This window comes from Lagopus leucura, unplaced genomic scaffold, assembly GCF_019238085.1.
Source record: "Lagopus leucura isolate 7727_CA_CO unplaced genomic scaffold, USGS_WTPT01 Super-Scaffold_100002, whole genome shotgun sequence".
Classification (NCBI taxonomy): domain Eukaryota; kingdom Metazoa; phylum Chordata; class Aves; order Galliformes; family Phasianidae; genus Lagopus; species Lagopus leucura.
In genome coordinates this window covers 70,188,487-70,207,681 of record NW_024962263.1, presented here as the reverse complement: position 1 = coordinate 70,207,681, position 19,195 = coordinate 70,188,487, and the positions used below count along the sequence as shown (strand labels likewise).

The 19,195-nt window shown below is 39.5% G+C and overlaps 1 protein-coding gene across 3 annotated transcripts in view; it reads right to left on the bottom strand.

The window, feature by feature from the left end:
* Nucleotides 1-13,082, bottom strand: part of VPS13B (vacuolar protein sorting 13 homolog B) — a 415,483-nt gene extending 402,401 nt beyond the window's left edge. For all 3 annotated transcript variants that reach the window (XM_042868778.1, XM_042868780.1, XM_042868779.1), the window contains exons 1-3: nt 12,866-13,082; nt 12,151-12,328; nt 4,612-4,755 (exon numbers count right to left, since the gene is read on the bottom strand). In XM_042868778.1, coding sequence (XP_042724712.1) covers nt 4,612-4,755; nt 12,151-12,297 — 291 coding nt within the window. In that variant the 5' untranslated portion in view covers nt 12,298-12,328; nt 12,866-13,082. The remainder of the gene's footprint in view (nt 1-4,611; nt 4,756-12,150; nt 12,329-12,865) is intronic.
* Nucleotides 13,083-19,195: the final 6,113 nt, after the last annotated feature.

The following is a 19,195-nucleotide window of genomic DNA, read 5'->3' as shown; positions in this document are numbered from 1 at the left end:
GAATTTGCACTATCCAATAGCGTCATTGTGCTCTTTGTACCTGTTACAGTTTCCATGGAAATAAACGGCACTGCTTTTAGAGCAACCCACATAACACTGTTATTAACAACAGCATTTGACATAGGCTTATAAATTTTCATGCGCCACAACTAATAAGAGATGCAGGTATTTGACATCAAGTGGTTTTACCAGCTACTGCTGTATGCTATTTTATTTTACATAGAACATGAGAAGCTACTGCCAAAGTTAGTCAAATGCTATGTCCAATTTTAGAGAATGTTATGGGAGCAAAAATAAAAGCTAGAAGTGAAGACAGAAATGGGGAAAATACAGTTTCTTGTGTCCTAACTGCAAACAACACAGTATCAAACATAAGCAGATTCCCACAATTGAGAAATGGTTAAATATTTCTGTCAAGACATATTCCCAATATGGCTTGCAGATTACAACTCTAAACAGACTCTTGATCCAATGGAAGTTTCAGAAATTATCTTCTATTTTCATATTAGCTCATGTACAAAGTTTCCTGACATTTCAGCTGCCAGCAAATGAACTTATCTTCCATCAACAGCGATACTGAATATGTATGAACACTACATGAATATACCTAATCATTTGCTGATCTAACTCAACTTTGATATTCTCAACTGCCAGTACACTATTTTCTCAATCAATCAACTCATTTTTTAAAATGGATCTCACCGTATCAATTAGCACAAAACTTCATACCTGTTATTAACCTTGAAATTACGATTCTGATAACACTACATGACAGTTTCCTTCCTGTAGAGCAGCTCTCAAACTCTTCATCTTATACTTTGTATACAACATATAAAGTCACTATCAGACTCACTGCTCTAAGAAGGTTGTTTTTTAGGAAATACTCCTTCTCCAAAAGAGTGGTGAAGCATTGGAGTAGGCTTCCCAGGAAGGTGGGAGTCACCATCCCTGCAGGTGTTAAGGAGCAGATGTGGCACTCAGGGTATGGGTTATTGGGCATGGCAGCAATGGGTTGGCAGTTGGACTAGATAATCTTAGTGGTCTTTTCCAAACTTAAGGATCCTATGAAAAAGACATCACTATAAAAGTGCTAAATGAAAACACTTAAGAAACATAGACACTAGGCTTCTATAGTGCTAAAGTAGAAATCTGAACTACTAAAGATTGTGAGTTAGTCCTCCAATTTCAAGTTTTAACATACTTCTGCTGTCACTGAATACCATACACATACACTCAAGGCAGAAAAAATATACCATCCATACAGCCATATTTGAGTTACTACAGATGAGATGAGAAAGGGGAAAAAAAACCACTAAGGTCCTTGAGCTAGTTACACCACCTAGGCAAACATTATATGACTGTACCCTCATCATCAAATACAAGCCTTCTGTCTTCCCTTTCAAAGTCTTTCATAACCTTTTTGCACACCCTGTCTACCATCTTGATCATTTCCTAGTCAAGATTAATTTCTGCTTTCAGCACTCTTTGATGACAGTCTCTACTGATTATCAGATAAGTATATGTCTGCTATTCTGACAAGCATACTTATGAGCTGTTCTCCACTGTTTACAGACTTAAAATGTTCCTTCAAAACCTTCTTTGTAATACCTCATAAAAGAAATAGTGGTTAGAAGTCTACATACTGATCAAAAAAATAAAAATAACAGCTTTCTTTTCTATAAAAATAAAAGGTGCTCGTGTAACTGTTTGTATTTAAAAGACTTCCCTGATTGAGAAATTTGTTACAGAATCATAGAAGACCCTCAGTTGGAAGGCATCAGAAGTCTCACTGAATCCAACTCCTGATTCCACACTAGACCTTGTTATAGAGACAGTTTTCATTAAATGCACTGGTTTCCCCTGATGCACTGTGTCCTGTGTCTTTAAGACAAGAACTCAAAACTGAAGTACTAATACAGACAATGCTTTTCTCCCTGAATCTCTCCACTTGCATCATTTCCAAGACTAAAAACTGCAGAACTCAAGGTTGAGCATCCAGAAGATTAGTCTTGTGGTTAGCTATGATGCCAGTAAGGTGAAGGATACAGAGGCAGACTTGTCCTTCCCAATTAGCACAGAGTTTAAAGCCTCCTGTTTGAGCAAAGAGATATTGTGACAGGAAAGGAGGAAGAGGAATGAGCAAATAACTTTAAACAGCTTTCAAATAAAAAAAAAAAAAAAAAGACTGGGTAGAAAAGAAAAGATGCTGTTAAGGTCCAACAGGATAAAAAAGGTGACCGAAGCCCTGGGGTGGGAACCTGCCTCTGAACAAGGGAATTTCAAGTCCATGTAATACTGGAAATTCAACTATCCCATGAAACTATACATAACATTCATGAAGAACAATACCAGAGTAATTTACCATAACTAAACAAATAGAAGTCAGAAAGCAAGTTCAAAGCCACACGTAAGTGCATAAGAACATATTTCCATCATACCTACCAGCATCTCATAGCTTTGATAACATAAGGGGTCATGCTTTAACCTCAGTGCTGCAGAAGTCTACATTCAAAAGCAATAAGACAAGCACAGCTGCACTAAGGAGACATATAAAAATAAAATGCAAAATGCTGCACACCAAATTATCAAGGTAACAGCATTAACCTAATTTATAACCAAGACTACATACATAGCATGTTCTATACAACACCACCTTAATCTCTGCAAAGTTCTGTTCCTGATGCACTGAAGTTTTATTTTCTTACAAAGGAGCCACGCATATTCAACAATTCCACCAACTGTTGAAGTGGTAGTATTAGCTGCAAAGAAGGAAAGAGGAAAAGCAAGGAAAATAGAGGAAAAATTACCATCATCAACACTCAAACCTCCTAATGTGCTACCAAAACACCACTAATGGTTTGGTATTTGTGGTTTTTGTATATCACTGGGTGAAACTCACCAGGTACACAGTATTTCTGCTTAGAATATTAGCATAAAACCAGAAATTGAGCCATTCAAACACTTCAAACTCTTCTCTCAATCAAGGAGACAATGCAATTAGTTGACAACAAAAAAAATAACCAGTGACACAGCAAAACTATAGCACAGGCATACAGAAGAGGTTTCTTTGTCCATAACAACCTGTAGGGTCCACTAGCAAATAATTTCAAGTGAAACTGTGTACTTCAACTCCCACCCATAGCCAAAATAAATGTGTTTTGAAGTAGACTCTTTCCAAGGAAGAGATACATCACTCAATGAGGAGGTCAGGGAATGAATTTTTTGCTCAGATGAAACCACATATATGCTCATTAAGGATTTTGTCTGAGGAAGGAGATGCGAGATTATGGCAGCAACCTTTTGAAAACTAAAAGCTTCCTTGCTAATTATATAGTTCTTCATTTACAGAAAATCTGTGCAGAAGAGTTTTAGCTAAAGATAAATTCACTGGAAGATTATTTTACTACAATCTTCCACAAAGAAATTCTATTATTAGGTTTTTTTCCATTCACTAATTACTAACTTTTATGATAACAGGTCTTTGCCATCTGCGCAGTCACACAAGATGTTGTTGAAATATTTTAGAAAATATTTTTAAATAGTAATTTAATAAAATCCAAACTGTCGACTTGTTATTAGTCAAAGATAATTCCTCTACAGCACAGATTCAAATTTTACTCTCCTGAGTGTACATAGTACTGAATAATTTGTCCAAAGGTCAGCTGTAATTTTCAGAAATCCTTTATTGCTCCTGAATCTGAAACATCTGTAACAAATACTTGTTTTGAGAATGCTTTACATTCATGACATTTGACCTTCTGCTGTATGCACCACAAAACTTGAGTTTCAAATACCATGCAAGCAGGAAATTCGATCATTCCAGCAGTAGCCCTCTGCATGGTTGAATATCAAATATTAGTTCTGGGTTGCACAAAGTCATGGGGTACAAATCTTCTTCTGCAGCTTCTATAATTAGTTGTAATTCACTGCTTCTAAAACACATTTCTCAAAAAACATCTGGCCTCACAATCCTACTTCCAGATTGGAAAAGTACTTAGTATTTGGCTGTTGGTGTGTGCTCTTATGCGTGTATGTACATGTACACATGCAACATAGATTTAGTAGAACTACAGAATACAAGTACATACTTTCTGGGTGGCATATCTAGGACTAGACATTTCTGTTCCAGCAACAAAAGCCTTTTTAGCCCTATAACTGTAGAAGAAATTTACAAGAAAAATCAAACATAATTGAAAACATACTCTGACATCATTGCTGGCTGATAACTAATTATTGGCATGAAATGTTAACAGCTCATCGAGCTTCCTACCAAACACCTGAGAGCTTTGCACAAATTGGAAGTTTCTTTTGCAGGATTCCTAATACCAATGGAGGACTGTATATTGAAATTAAAATGAAAAGAAGGATTAAAAAGAAAGACAGAGAGCTTTCTTGGAGCTAAAGTATAAAACTGCTTAAGAAGACAAGCTCAACATTAACAAGCCCAAGTACTTCTTATAGACAAAATCAGAAATATAACAACGTTGAGCCACTGCATATCTGACCTTCACTGTGCCTTATTCTTCAGACGGCTTTAAATAAAATGACCTATACAAGCTATCATTCTCACCTATCCCTCAATGCTAAGAAGACATCCATCGTATTTCTTACCTGAGCTCCATCCTTTAATTTCAAGATGCATTCCATTGTATTGATAGTGATGACAACTGGTTCTGATCCTAATTTCGTCCATGGCACATGAATCCGAAGCTCATGAATATGCCCACTTAAAAAAGTAAATGGTAGTTTCAGTTCCTAACAACAAAAGAAACAGTGATGAATTAACTGCTAAAATACATCAAAACAGAACACTTGTAACTTAAAATAATAAGGCTTTAGCACAGAAATAGATCAAAGGTTCTTCCCCCTCCCCAGATAATCAGTGTGCCACTGGGCTTAGCAACTAGCCCACTAATTGCTTGTACATGTACATTACAATTGCTCTGTTACGTCCTTGATAATAATAGGTTAAAAACCACCTCTCGCATGAAGGTACCAGAAAATCTCTTGCTATTACTGAGACAAATAAAAATGAACAGGATGAAAGCAAATAATTAAATTGATCCATGACCTACAGTAGAACAGGAATTTGGAATTAAACATCAAAAAATGCAGAGCGAGGCAATTTCTTCCAAAATATTTTAGTACTTTGACTTCTAAGAGTTTGATACTCTTAAGATTGGCAACAAACAAAAACAAAATCCATACAAAAGCTATGAGGCCCTTGGAGTCTTAGTGAGAAATAATGAAGGTACTGGTTTTTTGGGAGTTTTTTTTGTTTGGGTTTTTTTTTTTTGGCTGCCGTTAAGCGCACACTCACTGGGTCCTTTCATTTTTTATAAATACAATTTTTACTCTTATTTTTCCCTATTGCTAAATTAACAATAAAGATTAAGGAAATAAGCCAAACAGATCAGTAGAAGTCAAAACAGAAACAATCAAACCAAAAATCACTCCATAAAGCAAAGGAGTTACTTGGTACACTTCCTTTGGTTTACAAATGAGAATTTCTTCGTGTTATGAACAGTAAATCTGTTGAACACCACCAGGATGCAACACTTCTCATTTACCAAACTTGTACTAAGAATTTAAAACAAAAAAACGAGATTAAAATGGCACAGTTTCGTTTGAGAAAAAGAGGCCACCAAGCCAGACATTCTAAACTAGGAAATATAAGTAGTACAATTTCAGCTGCTAATTTTATTAGGACTCTTGTGCTTGCATTTCATAACATCCTTGATAGTAACACAATGTTACTCTTTGGAACCCCCGAATAATGAGAGAAGCACTCATTAGAAAAGCAGTTATTTATTCTTTTTATTCACAGCATTCAAGGTGCTTCCCTCCCCACATTAAACTGCTCAGCAAATAAGTTACCACACTCTGCACTGGCAAAATCCAGATTCCTCCTCACCAAAACCTAACTTCAATTTTACACAGCCTTGAAAATTGGTGCTGTGCTCTACCAAGTCAGACTTCAACCCCTAAAAAAAGCCTGGTACTACCAGTCCATGCAGCAAGCACATCTCCACAGGACAGCCCTAGTGAGCTAAATGTCCCAGACAACTTGTTAACAGGCTGCACAAGGCGCAGAGGTTTAGATACACTTTGTATCTCATAGAATCATCAAGATTGGAAAAGACCCACAAGATCACCCAGTCCAACCATCCACCCATCACCAACAGTTCTCACTAAAACATGTCCCTCAAAACAAAATTCAAACGTTCCTTGAACACCTCCAGGGTCGGTGACTCCACCACCTCCCTGGGCAGTCCATTCCAGTGCCTGACCACTCTTTCAGAAAAGCAGCTTTTCCTAACGCCCGGCCTGAATCTCCCCTGGCGCAGCTTGAAGCCATTCCCTCTGGTCCTATCACCAGTTACACAAGAGAAGAGGCCGACCCCCAGCTCACTACAACCTCCCTTCAGGAAGTTATAGAGAGCAATGAGGTCTCCCCTGAGCCTCCTGTGCTCCAGACTGAACAATCCCAGCTCCTTCAGCTGCTCCTCATATGGCCTGTGTTCCAGACCCCTCACCAGCTTTGTTGCCCTTCTCTGAACCCGCCCCAGGCCTCAATGTCTTTCTTGCAGTGAGGGGCCCAAAACTGGACACAGCACTCGAGGTGCGGCCTCATCAGAGCTGAGTACAGGGGGACAATCGCTTCCCTGTTCCTGCTGGCAACGCTGTTTTTGACACAAGGCAGGGTGCCATTGGCCTTCTTGGCCACCTGGGCACACTGTTGGCTCATGTTCATCTCAGGTACATAGCAGAGGGCAGCACACAGGATACTTCCATGTACTTCAGATCCAAAATGCTGGAAAAAGTAGCCTCAGGGGCTCTCTGGGAAGCCTGAGCGTAACACTCACCAGGCAGAACAGCCACCTGCAGCTGGAGACTAGAAACCAGATTTAAAATAACAAAATTGTTTAGTGCAAAATGAACAGAATTCAATAGTGCATTAGAATTTTCAGACAGCATCTGCAAACTATTTTAATGGTGAAGGGACTAACAAAGGTGACTTTTGAGGGAACTGGAGCTGTTCTGCCTGGAGATGAGGAGAGACCTCATTACTCTGTACAATCTGAAAGGAGGGCAGCAGATTTTCTTCTGAGGTAAGAAGTGACAGGACATGAATAAATATTCTTAAGGTGCACTGGGACAGGTTTAGATTGGACATGAAACAGAAGCTCTTCACAGCCAGGATGGTCAAGCATTGAAAGCAGCTGCCCAGGGAGGCAGGTGGTGGAGTCCTCACCCCAGGAAGCATTTAAGAGATGTGTGGATGTGAGACTGAGGAATGTGGTGGAGTGATGGGACTCTGGAGGTCAAGTCATCAGACTTGGTCATCTTGAAGGTCTTTCCCAACCTAAATGATTCTACGAGCTAAGAGTAAATGAAATATATTCACTGCTGACAATATCATCAGAGAAAACAAATACACCAAATTGTGGCAATTTATTATTATTTTTTTTTTTTTAAATAAACTACAGCATTCATTTTGTAAAAAAGTCTTTGGGTTCTGAAGTTTAAAAAAAAAAAAACAAAAAAAAAACCCATCTCTCATATCAGAGACTCTTAGCTCCTTCCTCAGTCGTGCTCACTCAAAACCACATCTAATTTCAAGCCTCCATTCCCAAAGATAGTCACAGACCTTCTCATAAAAACAGATTGAAATGTGTTGTTTTCACAAAGTTTTTCCTTCATCTCATTCACAAATACACTGAAAATTTTAGCTAAAAGCCTCTCTCAAAAAACATCAGACTTAGGCAAACAACACCAAAATAAAAACATTTTAAACCAGATAGTTTCATTTAGTTACCACAAAGCAAGTGCTAAACTATCCTGCTATAGACATAACTGTACTGATAACACAGTAAATCAAAAAGTATTTTATTCTTCAGCTTTTCAAAAGAAGTGATCAAAAAAACATGACCTAAAAAACACACAACTTAAGCTTTCACAAATCAACCAGCAAACTATTATTTACAATAACAAAAATGAATTATTTCCTAATGCTGTGCCTCTTTAGATCCTGACTTGCTTCCATATGTAGAAGCTGAGTTTTTACTTCAAACACCATTCTACAATAGATTTTTTTTTCAGCATTCGCTGAGTAGAACATTTTTTTTAATAGCTGTATGATAATGAAAAAAATGAACAGAAGTAGTTCAAGAAAATGAACAGTAGTGCCTCAAATTGAGGCAATGCAGACAAACATACGCTGACACAGAACTGCTACACATTTACAAAACATAGTTCCTTTGTTTTAAAGGAATTTTGATTCAAATAATGTCTGACATTATCCTAATTGCACAAGTTAAGTTTCCTTAGGGCGACGCAGAGAAACCTTTGTTACTTCAGTAGACACAAAACAAATATCTACCACATTTAGTAACTTGTTTATAATCCAGCATAACAAAGATCATTTTTATTTGTCCTCTCCCGTGCAATGTTTTCCCTCTCATTAAGTATGACATGAAATTCTGAACCCATTTTTGTACTTATGACAGATTAGACCTTACATTTTAGATTTTACATTTGCATAATATGAATTCTTCAGAAGTTATCACAGGGCTGAAAACAAACTCACGGGGTTGACACATAAATAGCTGGCTAACACCACACAAGACCGTAGACCAGATGATCTTAATCTCCCTTGCCCTAAAATCGAAGTCTCTCCCAAACTTCAGGGTGATAGAGAAAAAGAAACTGTTCCTCAATGTCAGTATTAACTGAAATACCATTTCTTCACATTCAGTGCTGTACATAACTCCCAAGTAACACAGCAGCAAATAAATAACAGGTATTTTTATGCCCTCATTTCCTTAAATTAAGTACATTATCATTCCTTATATTTCTCTTCACAATTTCTGAATGCTTTAAGATTAAAAGCTTCAGTTACCATAACATTATGAAGTTACCTGGATTTGCTAGCGTGCATGTATTTAAACAAATACACTGTTACTGCTACGTGATTTCCACTTTAGGCGTCAATGCATGTGCAGTCTTAAGAGAAGCTATGTTGTGCTGTTTTCCTTATTAATCTATTTTCACAAGAACAAAAGACAACATAATGAAGCAACACATTAGTTGCAGTAACTGTTAGTACTTTTCGGGTAGCCAAAGGTTTAAAGACACTACAGCCACAAACCAATTACATTCTTTAATAAACTTATGAAACTACTTTTACCAAGGCACCACAATCAGCCAGCCAACTAAAATACATTTGAAGAACCTTTGCATCATTATAGAAGCATCAAACTGCTAAAACATGGGAATAAATCTGCCTTGACTGCAGTAATTTGTGCATGCATCAGTAAGACCTGCGCTATTCAAACTATAAGAGAGCCTGCATTCAGGAGTTAGCCTCCCTGCACCCTTCTCTTCATTTCTGTGGCTGCACTGCCCAGAAAACACAGACTAAAGGAACATTACAGCAGAGAGCCTTTCAAACACTCCAGTGAAACTCAGTAATCTTCAGATCAATTGTCCTTTGTCTTCTAATCAACGGTTGTTTCATTTTCTCCCTCTGAGTTTGTATTAAAAAAAGCTAACTTAGTAAGCCATGTTGTTATAGAAATATATACAAACTGTAAGAAGAGCTCACCCTGTATCTTATCTCTTTGGTACCACAGTGTCAACAGAAACATCATACACAAACTAGCTACCAAGCTCACAGCTAGCTCTGTTATACTGATACCACAGGGACTTCACATAAAAGTTGCCAGAAGTGCTGAAAAGGCTCTTCTCTGAAACAATAATTAAAGTTTAATTGTAAATTACTTTCTGTGATCTTTGGGATGACAGACAACCTTTTGCACCCCGTTCTCATCTATTCTTTGGGTTCTGTTTGGTAGCCTGTAAAAGCACACAATATGACACTGCAACTCTAACATCAGCTGACACACAAGAAGCGAGGGAAGAAAGCAACACATTTATTCCCAAAATTGTTTGTAAGGTGCAAGTAGTCTAGCGCTTAAGATGCTAATCCCAAATCATTACCTAGAGTTTCACAGAAGCTGGAATACTCTAAAGATGTTCAAGGTTGCCAAATAAATTCACATACAATGTTAACTCCTAGAAACTTGAACTTTTTTTTAAAGGGAGTTTTAAGTCAGCTGTAAAAGTTATTATTCACGCATATACAAAAAGAGTTTTGTCAAGAAGGCACATAGCAGCATCTCTACGGGGGAAGGGGAGAAAGATATCCTAAATACACTCTACGGAATCAGGCAAGCTCTAGAGACAAGAGCCAAACTAAGATCTCCATTCTTCACATAAACACATAGCCAAATAATGTTAAAGAAAAAAGACTAGTAAAGGCAAAAGTTGCTTCATATTTCTTTGCACAACAGCAAAGTCAGCAACAGACCACGTTTAGTACTTATGGATCCTGCTGATACACAGGCAGGCAAAGTTGAAGCCAGGGATCACCTGCAAACAAGTACCCGAAAGGAATGATAGAAGCAGTGGGGACAAAACCCTAGTAGTGTCTGGCAATACATACAGTTTGATACTGTCCCAAGACACCATTTGTTATGAGGATCAAGCCTCCCTATAGAAAAAAGTATAGCTCTTGGAGAAGAGAAGGCTCTAAGGAGAGCCTCCTTACAGCTTTCAGTATCCAAAGAGAGCTTATAAAGAGGACAGAGACCAACTTTTTACATAGTCTGTAAGCAAAAAGACAAAGGGGAACAGTTTTAAACTAAGAGGAGATTTAGATTAAATGTTAGGAAGAAACACTTGATTCAGAGGGTGGTGAAGTGTTTCCACAGGCTGCACAGAGAAGCTGTGGAGCCATGCACATGAGGCAAGGTTGGATGAGGTCTGCATAACCTGATGGTGGGTGGCAGCCGAGCCCATAGCAGGGAGACAGCTTTAAAATTCCCAATTTAAAACCCAAATGACTCTGTGATTCTATAGCACTGAAGAGGAAGCTTTCACAACCAAGACTGGAGATTTCAAGACAAAGCGGACCTGGTATAATGCCGGCAGCAGTGCTCAGAGCAGATGGCTGGACTGAGACCTCCAGAACTTCCTTTTGGTCAGCCTTTCTATGATTCCACAATATTCACTCTAAAGAAAGCTTTGAATATTCATTCACTGGAGTAACACATCCTACCAAATGCAGTCCAGTATTCACATTACCTGTATTTGCAAGCTGTAGCAAAAAACTGAGTAAATAAGAGACAATAGAGGTACTGAATACTGGAAAGAAGATAAATCAGAATCTTTACAGAAAGACAGAAAATTACACAGGATCTCTCAGAAGACTTCATCCTATTCTGGAGGTGGATCTAAGATACCATATTTTCCATAAATACTTATTTCCTATTGCTACAGGTCCTCCCAATAAAGACCACATAATCTCCTGTCTACTCCAATATCTTAATCGGATAAAAATGACGAAAAATTTCCTTAATGTCCAGTTTGAGTATCTTACAGCACAATTTCTTTTTCACCCACAAAATTTGACCATAATTTTAGATAAACTGAGGCAAAGGCTAAGACACAATCCTTGTCTTTTTCATTTCTCCTCCATAGGCCATATTATCTAAATCATCTTTTTTTCTTTGCTGCAATACTCTCAGCTCCTTCTTCAGCTAAACACAGGGCCCTAAGTCAGACTTACTACACCACATACAGCAGCTTTATCTGTCTGACACACTTAAAACTGTCAACAAAGATAAGCATAGAAGGAAGCAGTTTCTCAGCAAAGACCTACCCTGCTCATATTAACTACAGGCTCCAAATCTATGGAGTCTCAAATCTAATCCACACAAACTAGCTGAATAAACCCATCCCTTAATTACTCTTTAGCTTAGACATAACTGAAGCTATAAAACAATACAGAGAACACAAATCCATACATAATTAGAAAAAGAGGTCCCACTTGGTGAAATTTTGAACTAGTTGCTATATGCAACTTAGTAAGTATGACTGGAAAAGTAATACAGCTAAATGTAAAGCAGTAATCACTGAAAGAATAAAGGAACATACAAAAAGCCTCTCTCCACATTCTCTAACTTGTAGACTATTCAAATTATCATTAATCACTAAATAAATGGCATATGTCAGAAGAAAAACAAGTAGTAAACAGTTATCTACACAGACCCACATAAACTATTAGGTCAAAGACACAGAACATACCTGCTCAAGCACATCCAGCTTTAACTCGAGTTTACTGAGAACAACATCTCCTCCCCAGAGCGACAACTGCAGGTCTGAAGGCTTCAAGTTCTTGATGTAACGATTCACATAACTCATCAAAATGGGAGTTACGTAGGACTCCAGCATCTTGGGAGATTTCTAAATTGCCGGGCAAGGACTGGCAACAAACACAAGACAAGACGTTATTTACAAACTTGCCAGCACAATCACCAATAAAGCAGTAGTCTTGCTGTTAGGACATATGAACAAAACATACTTGAAATTCTAAGCAGAGGTATGCTTTGAATCTAGCATATAGAGATGTGCATAAAGATGAAAAAGGCAGCAAGTTGAAGGTCCGGCTGCCTATATTTGTGAATCTGCAGTCTCCACACACAGCAGTAAGCAGTGCGTTCACTATTCAAAAGCAGAGGAGGTCAAGCTGCCCAACACACTTTCAAATAAGCATTAAAAGAGTAACTACAGCTTGATCTACACAACCCCGGCCGCTTTTCATTGATTCACATTCGTATTCAAATGCCACCTGAGAAAGCACCTCGCCGATCTCCCCCCGAACTCCCTCAGCTCCCAGCAAACTGCCCTTCTTCAGCGCCCAACTACACTACCGCCGGGCATCGCTCAACCCGGCTCCTCACCCCACCCCTTCCAGCACCCCCGCGCTCCCCTGAAGAGCTCCTCCCACTCAGCCCCTTACCGGCCCCTCCGAGCTCCGGGGAAGCTCCCTGCGCTCCCAGCCGGGACGCAGAATCCCGGCGCAGGCTGCCGCCCCCGCTCCTGCCCGCCGCACGGCCGCTTCCGGGTTCTCTGCTGCGCGTGTTCTCTTTAATCGCCCGGCTGGAACCGCGAGTCTTTTATAAGCGCGCCGGGGCTGCCGACTCCGCCGGAAGGATTTCGCGATGCACCAGAAAGACCGGAAGTTGGGCTTGAAGCCGGAGAAGCGCTCTGCCAGGAGAGGGGGAGCGGGCAGAATGCCGTGCGCATGCGCCTTGGCTGGGGGCGGAGCGGAGTAGGTGTGGCTGTTGAGGTGGTGGCCGACGGGCTGAGGAGGGGCTTTGGGAGGGAGTGGGGCTGTCTGACGGCGAAGCGCCCCCTCTAAGGAGCGGTAGGATTCCGTGCTGGAGGCTGCTTTGCTCAGGAGGGTGGGCCCGACCCAACGTGAATCCTTGCGATACGTTACTGTGTGACTGGGCGTCATCCTGCTCGAGCTCCGAGCTCTGATCGACATCGCGCTGCGCTGCGTTGCGTTGCTGTCGCATCTGGGGCACATCGCAGCAGTAGCGAGCGTGCTGCTGGTTTGGAGGCTGTCAGATAAAGACGTGCGTTTTCCGTTTTGCTTTTTTAGTGTAGTTCTGCGTCAGTTCCTCATTTCGGTTTTGAACGTGAGGAGAAATACACTCAGAAACATCGTTATTTTTTGCGTGCCCAGAGCCTTGCTCTGCAGCAGAGCACCCTCTGACCGCCCCAAAGGTCTGATGGCTCTGCGGCCATTGCTGGGCCTGTGCCGAATTAATGTGGCCATCAGGGGTGACCTGGAAAAGAGCAGGGGCCCATTTCCTCAGAGTGAAGCACAGCAGGTGAGCCCTGCAGGCGTTGCTTTGCTGTGTGTAAGGCAGTTTTCCTGTCGCAAACTGTTGAAGCAGTTAGGACTGCATTCATGGTGAAGGTCACCACATCCACCATTCGTAGCGGAGCGTAGTGTTTGGTCATTCTTCAGCATGTGCGGCACGTTAACCTGCTGGAGGTGGCAGCAGGTAGGTAAGGGACAGAAAAATCACTAAATAGAGTTACCTTTCTTTAAGGATATGCTTCCAGCTTGCAATTTCTCTAGTGCTAAAGTTCTTGAACAGTTACTTTCCATAATGGCCATGCACTGCTGTCCCTGTGCTAGAGCTGTTGGGAGCGGTATGTTGAATTTCACTGATAAAACTTTTTGAGGGTCTGCGCTGTGAGCCAGCTCAGTAAAATAATCTCTGTTAACGGAAGCAACCTTGTTTATAGCACAGCCTCCCTGTAGAATTGCATTGACAAACCAGAGGGATATGCCAACAGATAAGCATAATGTTGAAGCACACCCTAAGCATATATCAAAAGCCTCCGTATTCAACAGAAAAACATTCTTCTGTTTCTTTGTCTGTTATGTGATTGCTTTCGAATGATGCATCCAATCTACACTGGAAAGTTTTCTGAAAGTTTGGGATGGAAGAACAACGCCCTATTTTGGTGAAAGTCAGTAAACTAGAAGAGCGGGGGAGACACACAGCATTCCTGGCAGCTGCTTGGCAGACCTAGCAGCTCTGAAAAACTCTGTAATTTTCCTGGCAATTATTAGCATTTCATATAACTACCTCCATCTCAATTCCAGTTCAAGTAGGCTGATGCCCTGAGTAATTCCTACAGAGGAGAAAAAAATAATTAAAAAAAAAAAAAAAAAGGCACTGTGCAGGAATCAGTCTTTGACACAAAGGAAATGGTTGATAGGAAAGTACTTGGAGAGAGTTACATGAGGTTCCTGAAGTACAGAGAATGAGAGCTCAGCATACAGAGAAATATTCTGCAGGTAACAGGCAGAGGAACATGGCCACTGCAGCAACAAGGGCATGTTTACTGGGAATGTCAGCATCGGGTTGCTGCCTGAGCTAGCCTGATTTGTTCAGTATTTCAGCAATACAGTGAAACATATAGGACAGGTAGAACCAAAAAGCGCAGATCTAGTGATGCACACATCTCCATTCACGTGGTAGCTGATCTGAGTAATACTGAATCCATTAAAAGCTGGCAAAACTTTGTATATTTTAACCTGGGGAGAGAGAAATTATGCACAGTATTGTGTAACTTTTGGCCAGAAATGTGAAGGTGACAGGACTTAAAGGTTATGTCCTCTGGAAATATATCTGTCTGCATAGGGCTGCATGGATAAAAGAGTATGTAGGTGGGTTTCTGTCTTCAGTGTTGCTGGTAGTATGTGTGATTTGCCACTGCCTGCAACAGATGCAAAATCAATGGAACACGAACTGGAAAGGAAAACAGAGTTCATAAAAAATCGGGAGAGACAAGAAAAGATAGAGTAAGTGGCTGTTCTGCTACCAGAGGCTGCAGTCAAGGGGAAAACTGAGGAAATTAGACATTTAATTAGATCTATACAAACATAACAAAAGCCTGTGCAGCAAATTAATAGAATCATAGAATGGCTTGGTTTAGAAGGGACCTCAAAGGTCATCTAGTTTCAACCCCCTGCCATGGGCAGGGTTATCAATGAGAAAATCAGACACTAGAACAGGTTGCCCAGGGCCCCAGCTATTTCACGTCTACCTCTTTTGTTCATAAACTTAAACTAACTTTTTCTTCTGAGCACTTTTTTGGAAAACCCCCTGCAATGACATTGAGTCTGACAGCTGTTACGCTTCTAATGTCAGATGTCGAGTCTCCTACCCCTTATATATCAGACAGCCTGGGGCAGTAGCATTAACAGAGGTTTTTGGATATAACTTGGCCCAGGCTGTCTGCAGGAATCTGAGGTTACAGACAAGGAGTGTTGGGATACAACCTATGGAGAGCTCTTTCATTTGGAAAAAATAAAAATCCTGTCCTCTAAATTTCTTTGCTGTGTCCCTTAACTGAATACTTTAACAGGATCGACTCAACTGGCAAACTGTTGTCCATATCTGTCTTATGGTCTGTATCTGATCCTCCTTATGGGAGGATCCTGCCCATCTGCTCCAAAGCCTCCAAGTGCAGTGGCACAAATGCAAGCAGGTGGTCCCAGACGCCATCGGTCTACCTGTGTAGGGGAGGATACTATTTTGTGACTATGTGGCCTAATGAGATGCTGCAAAGACAACAAGAGATTAATGGCATAAAATAGTTTGGTGACCCTAAATAAGCAATACTAAGATATTTTAAAAACATCTGTAAAAGAAATTTTTGTTAAAGAATGACTTGGGCTTCTTCTACCTTCTTCTACAGATGCTAAAACTAAGACTAGTTAATTTGTAGTGTTTCATGGCAATTGCTTGTTTTGTTTTTATTGCAATACTAATAAAATTTGCCCTCTCTGTTTCAGTGGAAATTTCCTGAACTCATGGCTGTATGGCCTAAAATTATGCATCTCCTAATATTTTTCAGTCTTTAAAATAACATTAGCAAAAGCAAGCAAAATATATTAAACATGTTCCATTGTTAGAATTACACTGCTATTGTGATGTCGTGTCTAATTATTAAATCATACACAGCCATCGAGAAGTAGGAAACAAAAGATCACCAAGCTGTTGTTACTCTGGGGTTGTTTTCAAATTCAACTCACTGCACACAGATCTGAAATTCAAAGGAAAAAAAAAAAAAAAAAAAAAAAAAGTAAATAATAAAGTTATTAATAAATTCTCACACTTTCATCATGATACAAGTGTTTGTTAGGTATATTCCAGACTTAAAGGTACAGACAGTTGTCTATCATAACCTTCATTTGTTTTTCTTTTCCCTAAATTTTGACTGTAAATCATACTGGAAAAGCTTTTGGATATAGTTTTGAGGTAGCAATTTTTTTAGAGTGTTTCTGAAAGTCAGCTGAGTTGTAGCACCTTTAAAGTGGAAAATCAGAGTTCAAAAAGAAAATTCCTATTTTTAAAATAAAAGCAGTATTTTTACCTATGATTATGAGCACAATTTCATTGAAGTGCTAAAGTCCAGACTAAGTAAAACTGGAAAGCATTAATTTAGTGAGCTAAATTCACAAGGCTCTGGAAACAAGCAGCCTTTGATGTACAATCCCAGCCCATTGCTGCCTCATCTGGCTTTTTAGGAAATCTCTTTTCCCAACACGTTCTGATTTCTGGTAGATTTATATTCCTTTAACAGATGGACGGAGCACTCAGCGTGCTGAGGAGTGAGACACATCCATGGAGGGTGCTGAGCTGTCTCAGGGTTTTTGCAAGCTTCCCTGCTGTTTCCCCATCAGTGTGTTAAAGAGGAAATCCCCCTTACAAATTCCCCTTCGGAAGGGCATGTGAGGGACCAAAATCACCTTAACCAGAGCCAGCAGCGCAGGTATGGGAAGGGGCTGGTCCAAACAGCTGGGGCCATGCAGATGTAAGGGTTAACTATGGTAATTGGTCCTATTAAAAGTAGACTACATGTGTAAGTTCTTTTACATACATTCAGATTACCTATGGAATTATTATCTCTCTGTATAGATGCTATGTTTTTTTCTCCAGGATACCTGTGGTACTGACCCTTTATTCACATACCAGAATGAATGAAAGACGTGATAGGAAACCTGAGCTGAAGAGAGCAGGGACATATGAGCAGTGCAGTTTTGGTCTTCTGGGAGTATCATTTCTGGGCACATTCTGAGACGTGTGTTTGTGTATCCAGACCTGGAAAGTGAAAACTCCTAAGTCTTTTCAAAGGTTTTCCTGAACTGGTAACAACAGAGAACAGAAATTTCAGGAGTGAAATTTCAGGGTATGTAAAGCTATTTGACCTGTTCTGATATGCTTAAAGAGTTCACATATCCTTTGGGTATAAAGAGATATCTTTGACTTCTACACCTAATTATGTAAAATGTATTTGTAAAGAAACATGTAATTGATTACTGCCTCCAGGCACGAGGAGATTTATGCACTAAAAGTTTCACACAGGTTTTTGCTTGACTATTGCTGTACCATTCATGCAAAACATATGTACCTGTAATGATAACTTCTAGTGTATGTTCTTCTAAAACAGCCCTGCTTTTCAAGGGTTAAATGGTTGCTGTTTTCTGATGTTAAAATCTTTACATTTACAAAATTACAGTAATTTAATTTTATATTGTATATTTACATTTATAAATAATTATAAATGTAACATCTATAATAAATATACATAAATATATGATTTATACAATAACTATAATAGGTACAAATGTATTATAAATATATTTAAGCTAATATTTATGAACAACACCCTGCTGCTGTATTTTTTCTTTCAAAAATGTTATATACTATAAAAAGATAAAATGTATGTGACAGCTTCATTTTATGTCACCAGATAGTTCTTAAGAGGATGAAGATAGAAATGGCAATGGTCGGGAACAGTTTTTTTGCTTGAATTGTGCTAGAATCTGGTTGCTTTCATTATTTCTTGGCAAAATGAGTTTCTCGGTGAAGCTGTGAATGTGTGCAGTGCTCTTTGTCCTGCAGCTGGAGCCAGGAGCATTTCTGCTGACATCTGCTCTGAAGTTCTTAATGTAAATGAAAGTGTACTTTGATTGGATTTGCATATTGTAGAGCTGATATTAATGGATATCAGACGTTGCACAGCTACAAGAACTGCAAAACCAAGAGAATGTGTCAGCTCCAAAAATCCACCCTTGGGATGTGATTGGCTGCCACAGCTCTGTGTGAATAAAATGTTTGTTATTTCAGCAGTGATCTCCTGGGTTTCCTGGACTTTGTTGGTAAGTATGGGTCCTAATACTGAAGTCTGACTACATAAATTGAAATCAGGCTATAAAAAAACTCAAAGGACTAAAGAGAGAACACGGAAAGCATGTCATCAGAATATATGGAACTTTTATTTCAAGGAGGGTGTTTGTCGTTTCCAGAATATTTGGTAGTTTTTTAACTGCTTATGCAAGTTTATCCTATAACTTAAGGGTCTTTTTCTCTGCAAAAATTTACATAATCATAAAGTTAATTAGCTATTTTACATCTCTCCAAAAATCAGTGGATATAAAAGAGCTGCAAGGATCCCACTTTCGATGGGACGGCTCAGTACTCCCTCTACCCCTGAAAAGTATGATGTAGAGCCTGGGTAAAACAGCTGTTTTCACAGTAGGAGATTGATAGGAAGCGTATGACAGGCTGAAAGGATGGGCAATGGGTGACCAAACTCTAGAACTAGAAATGGAACTGCACTAATGCTTGAAGCAGGAGGGTTAATGATCTGAAGGAATTTTAAACTGAGGTGAAGATAGGACAGGTGAATGCAACAAAGATGTAGAGGAGACATGAGGAGGTGTCTTGGGAGTTACATACACCATCTGTTGATC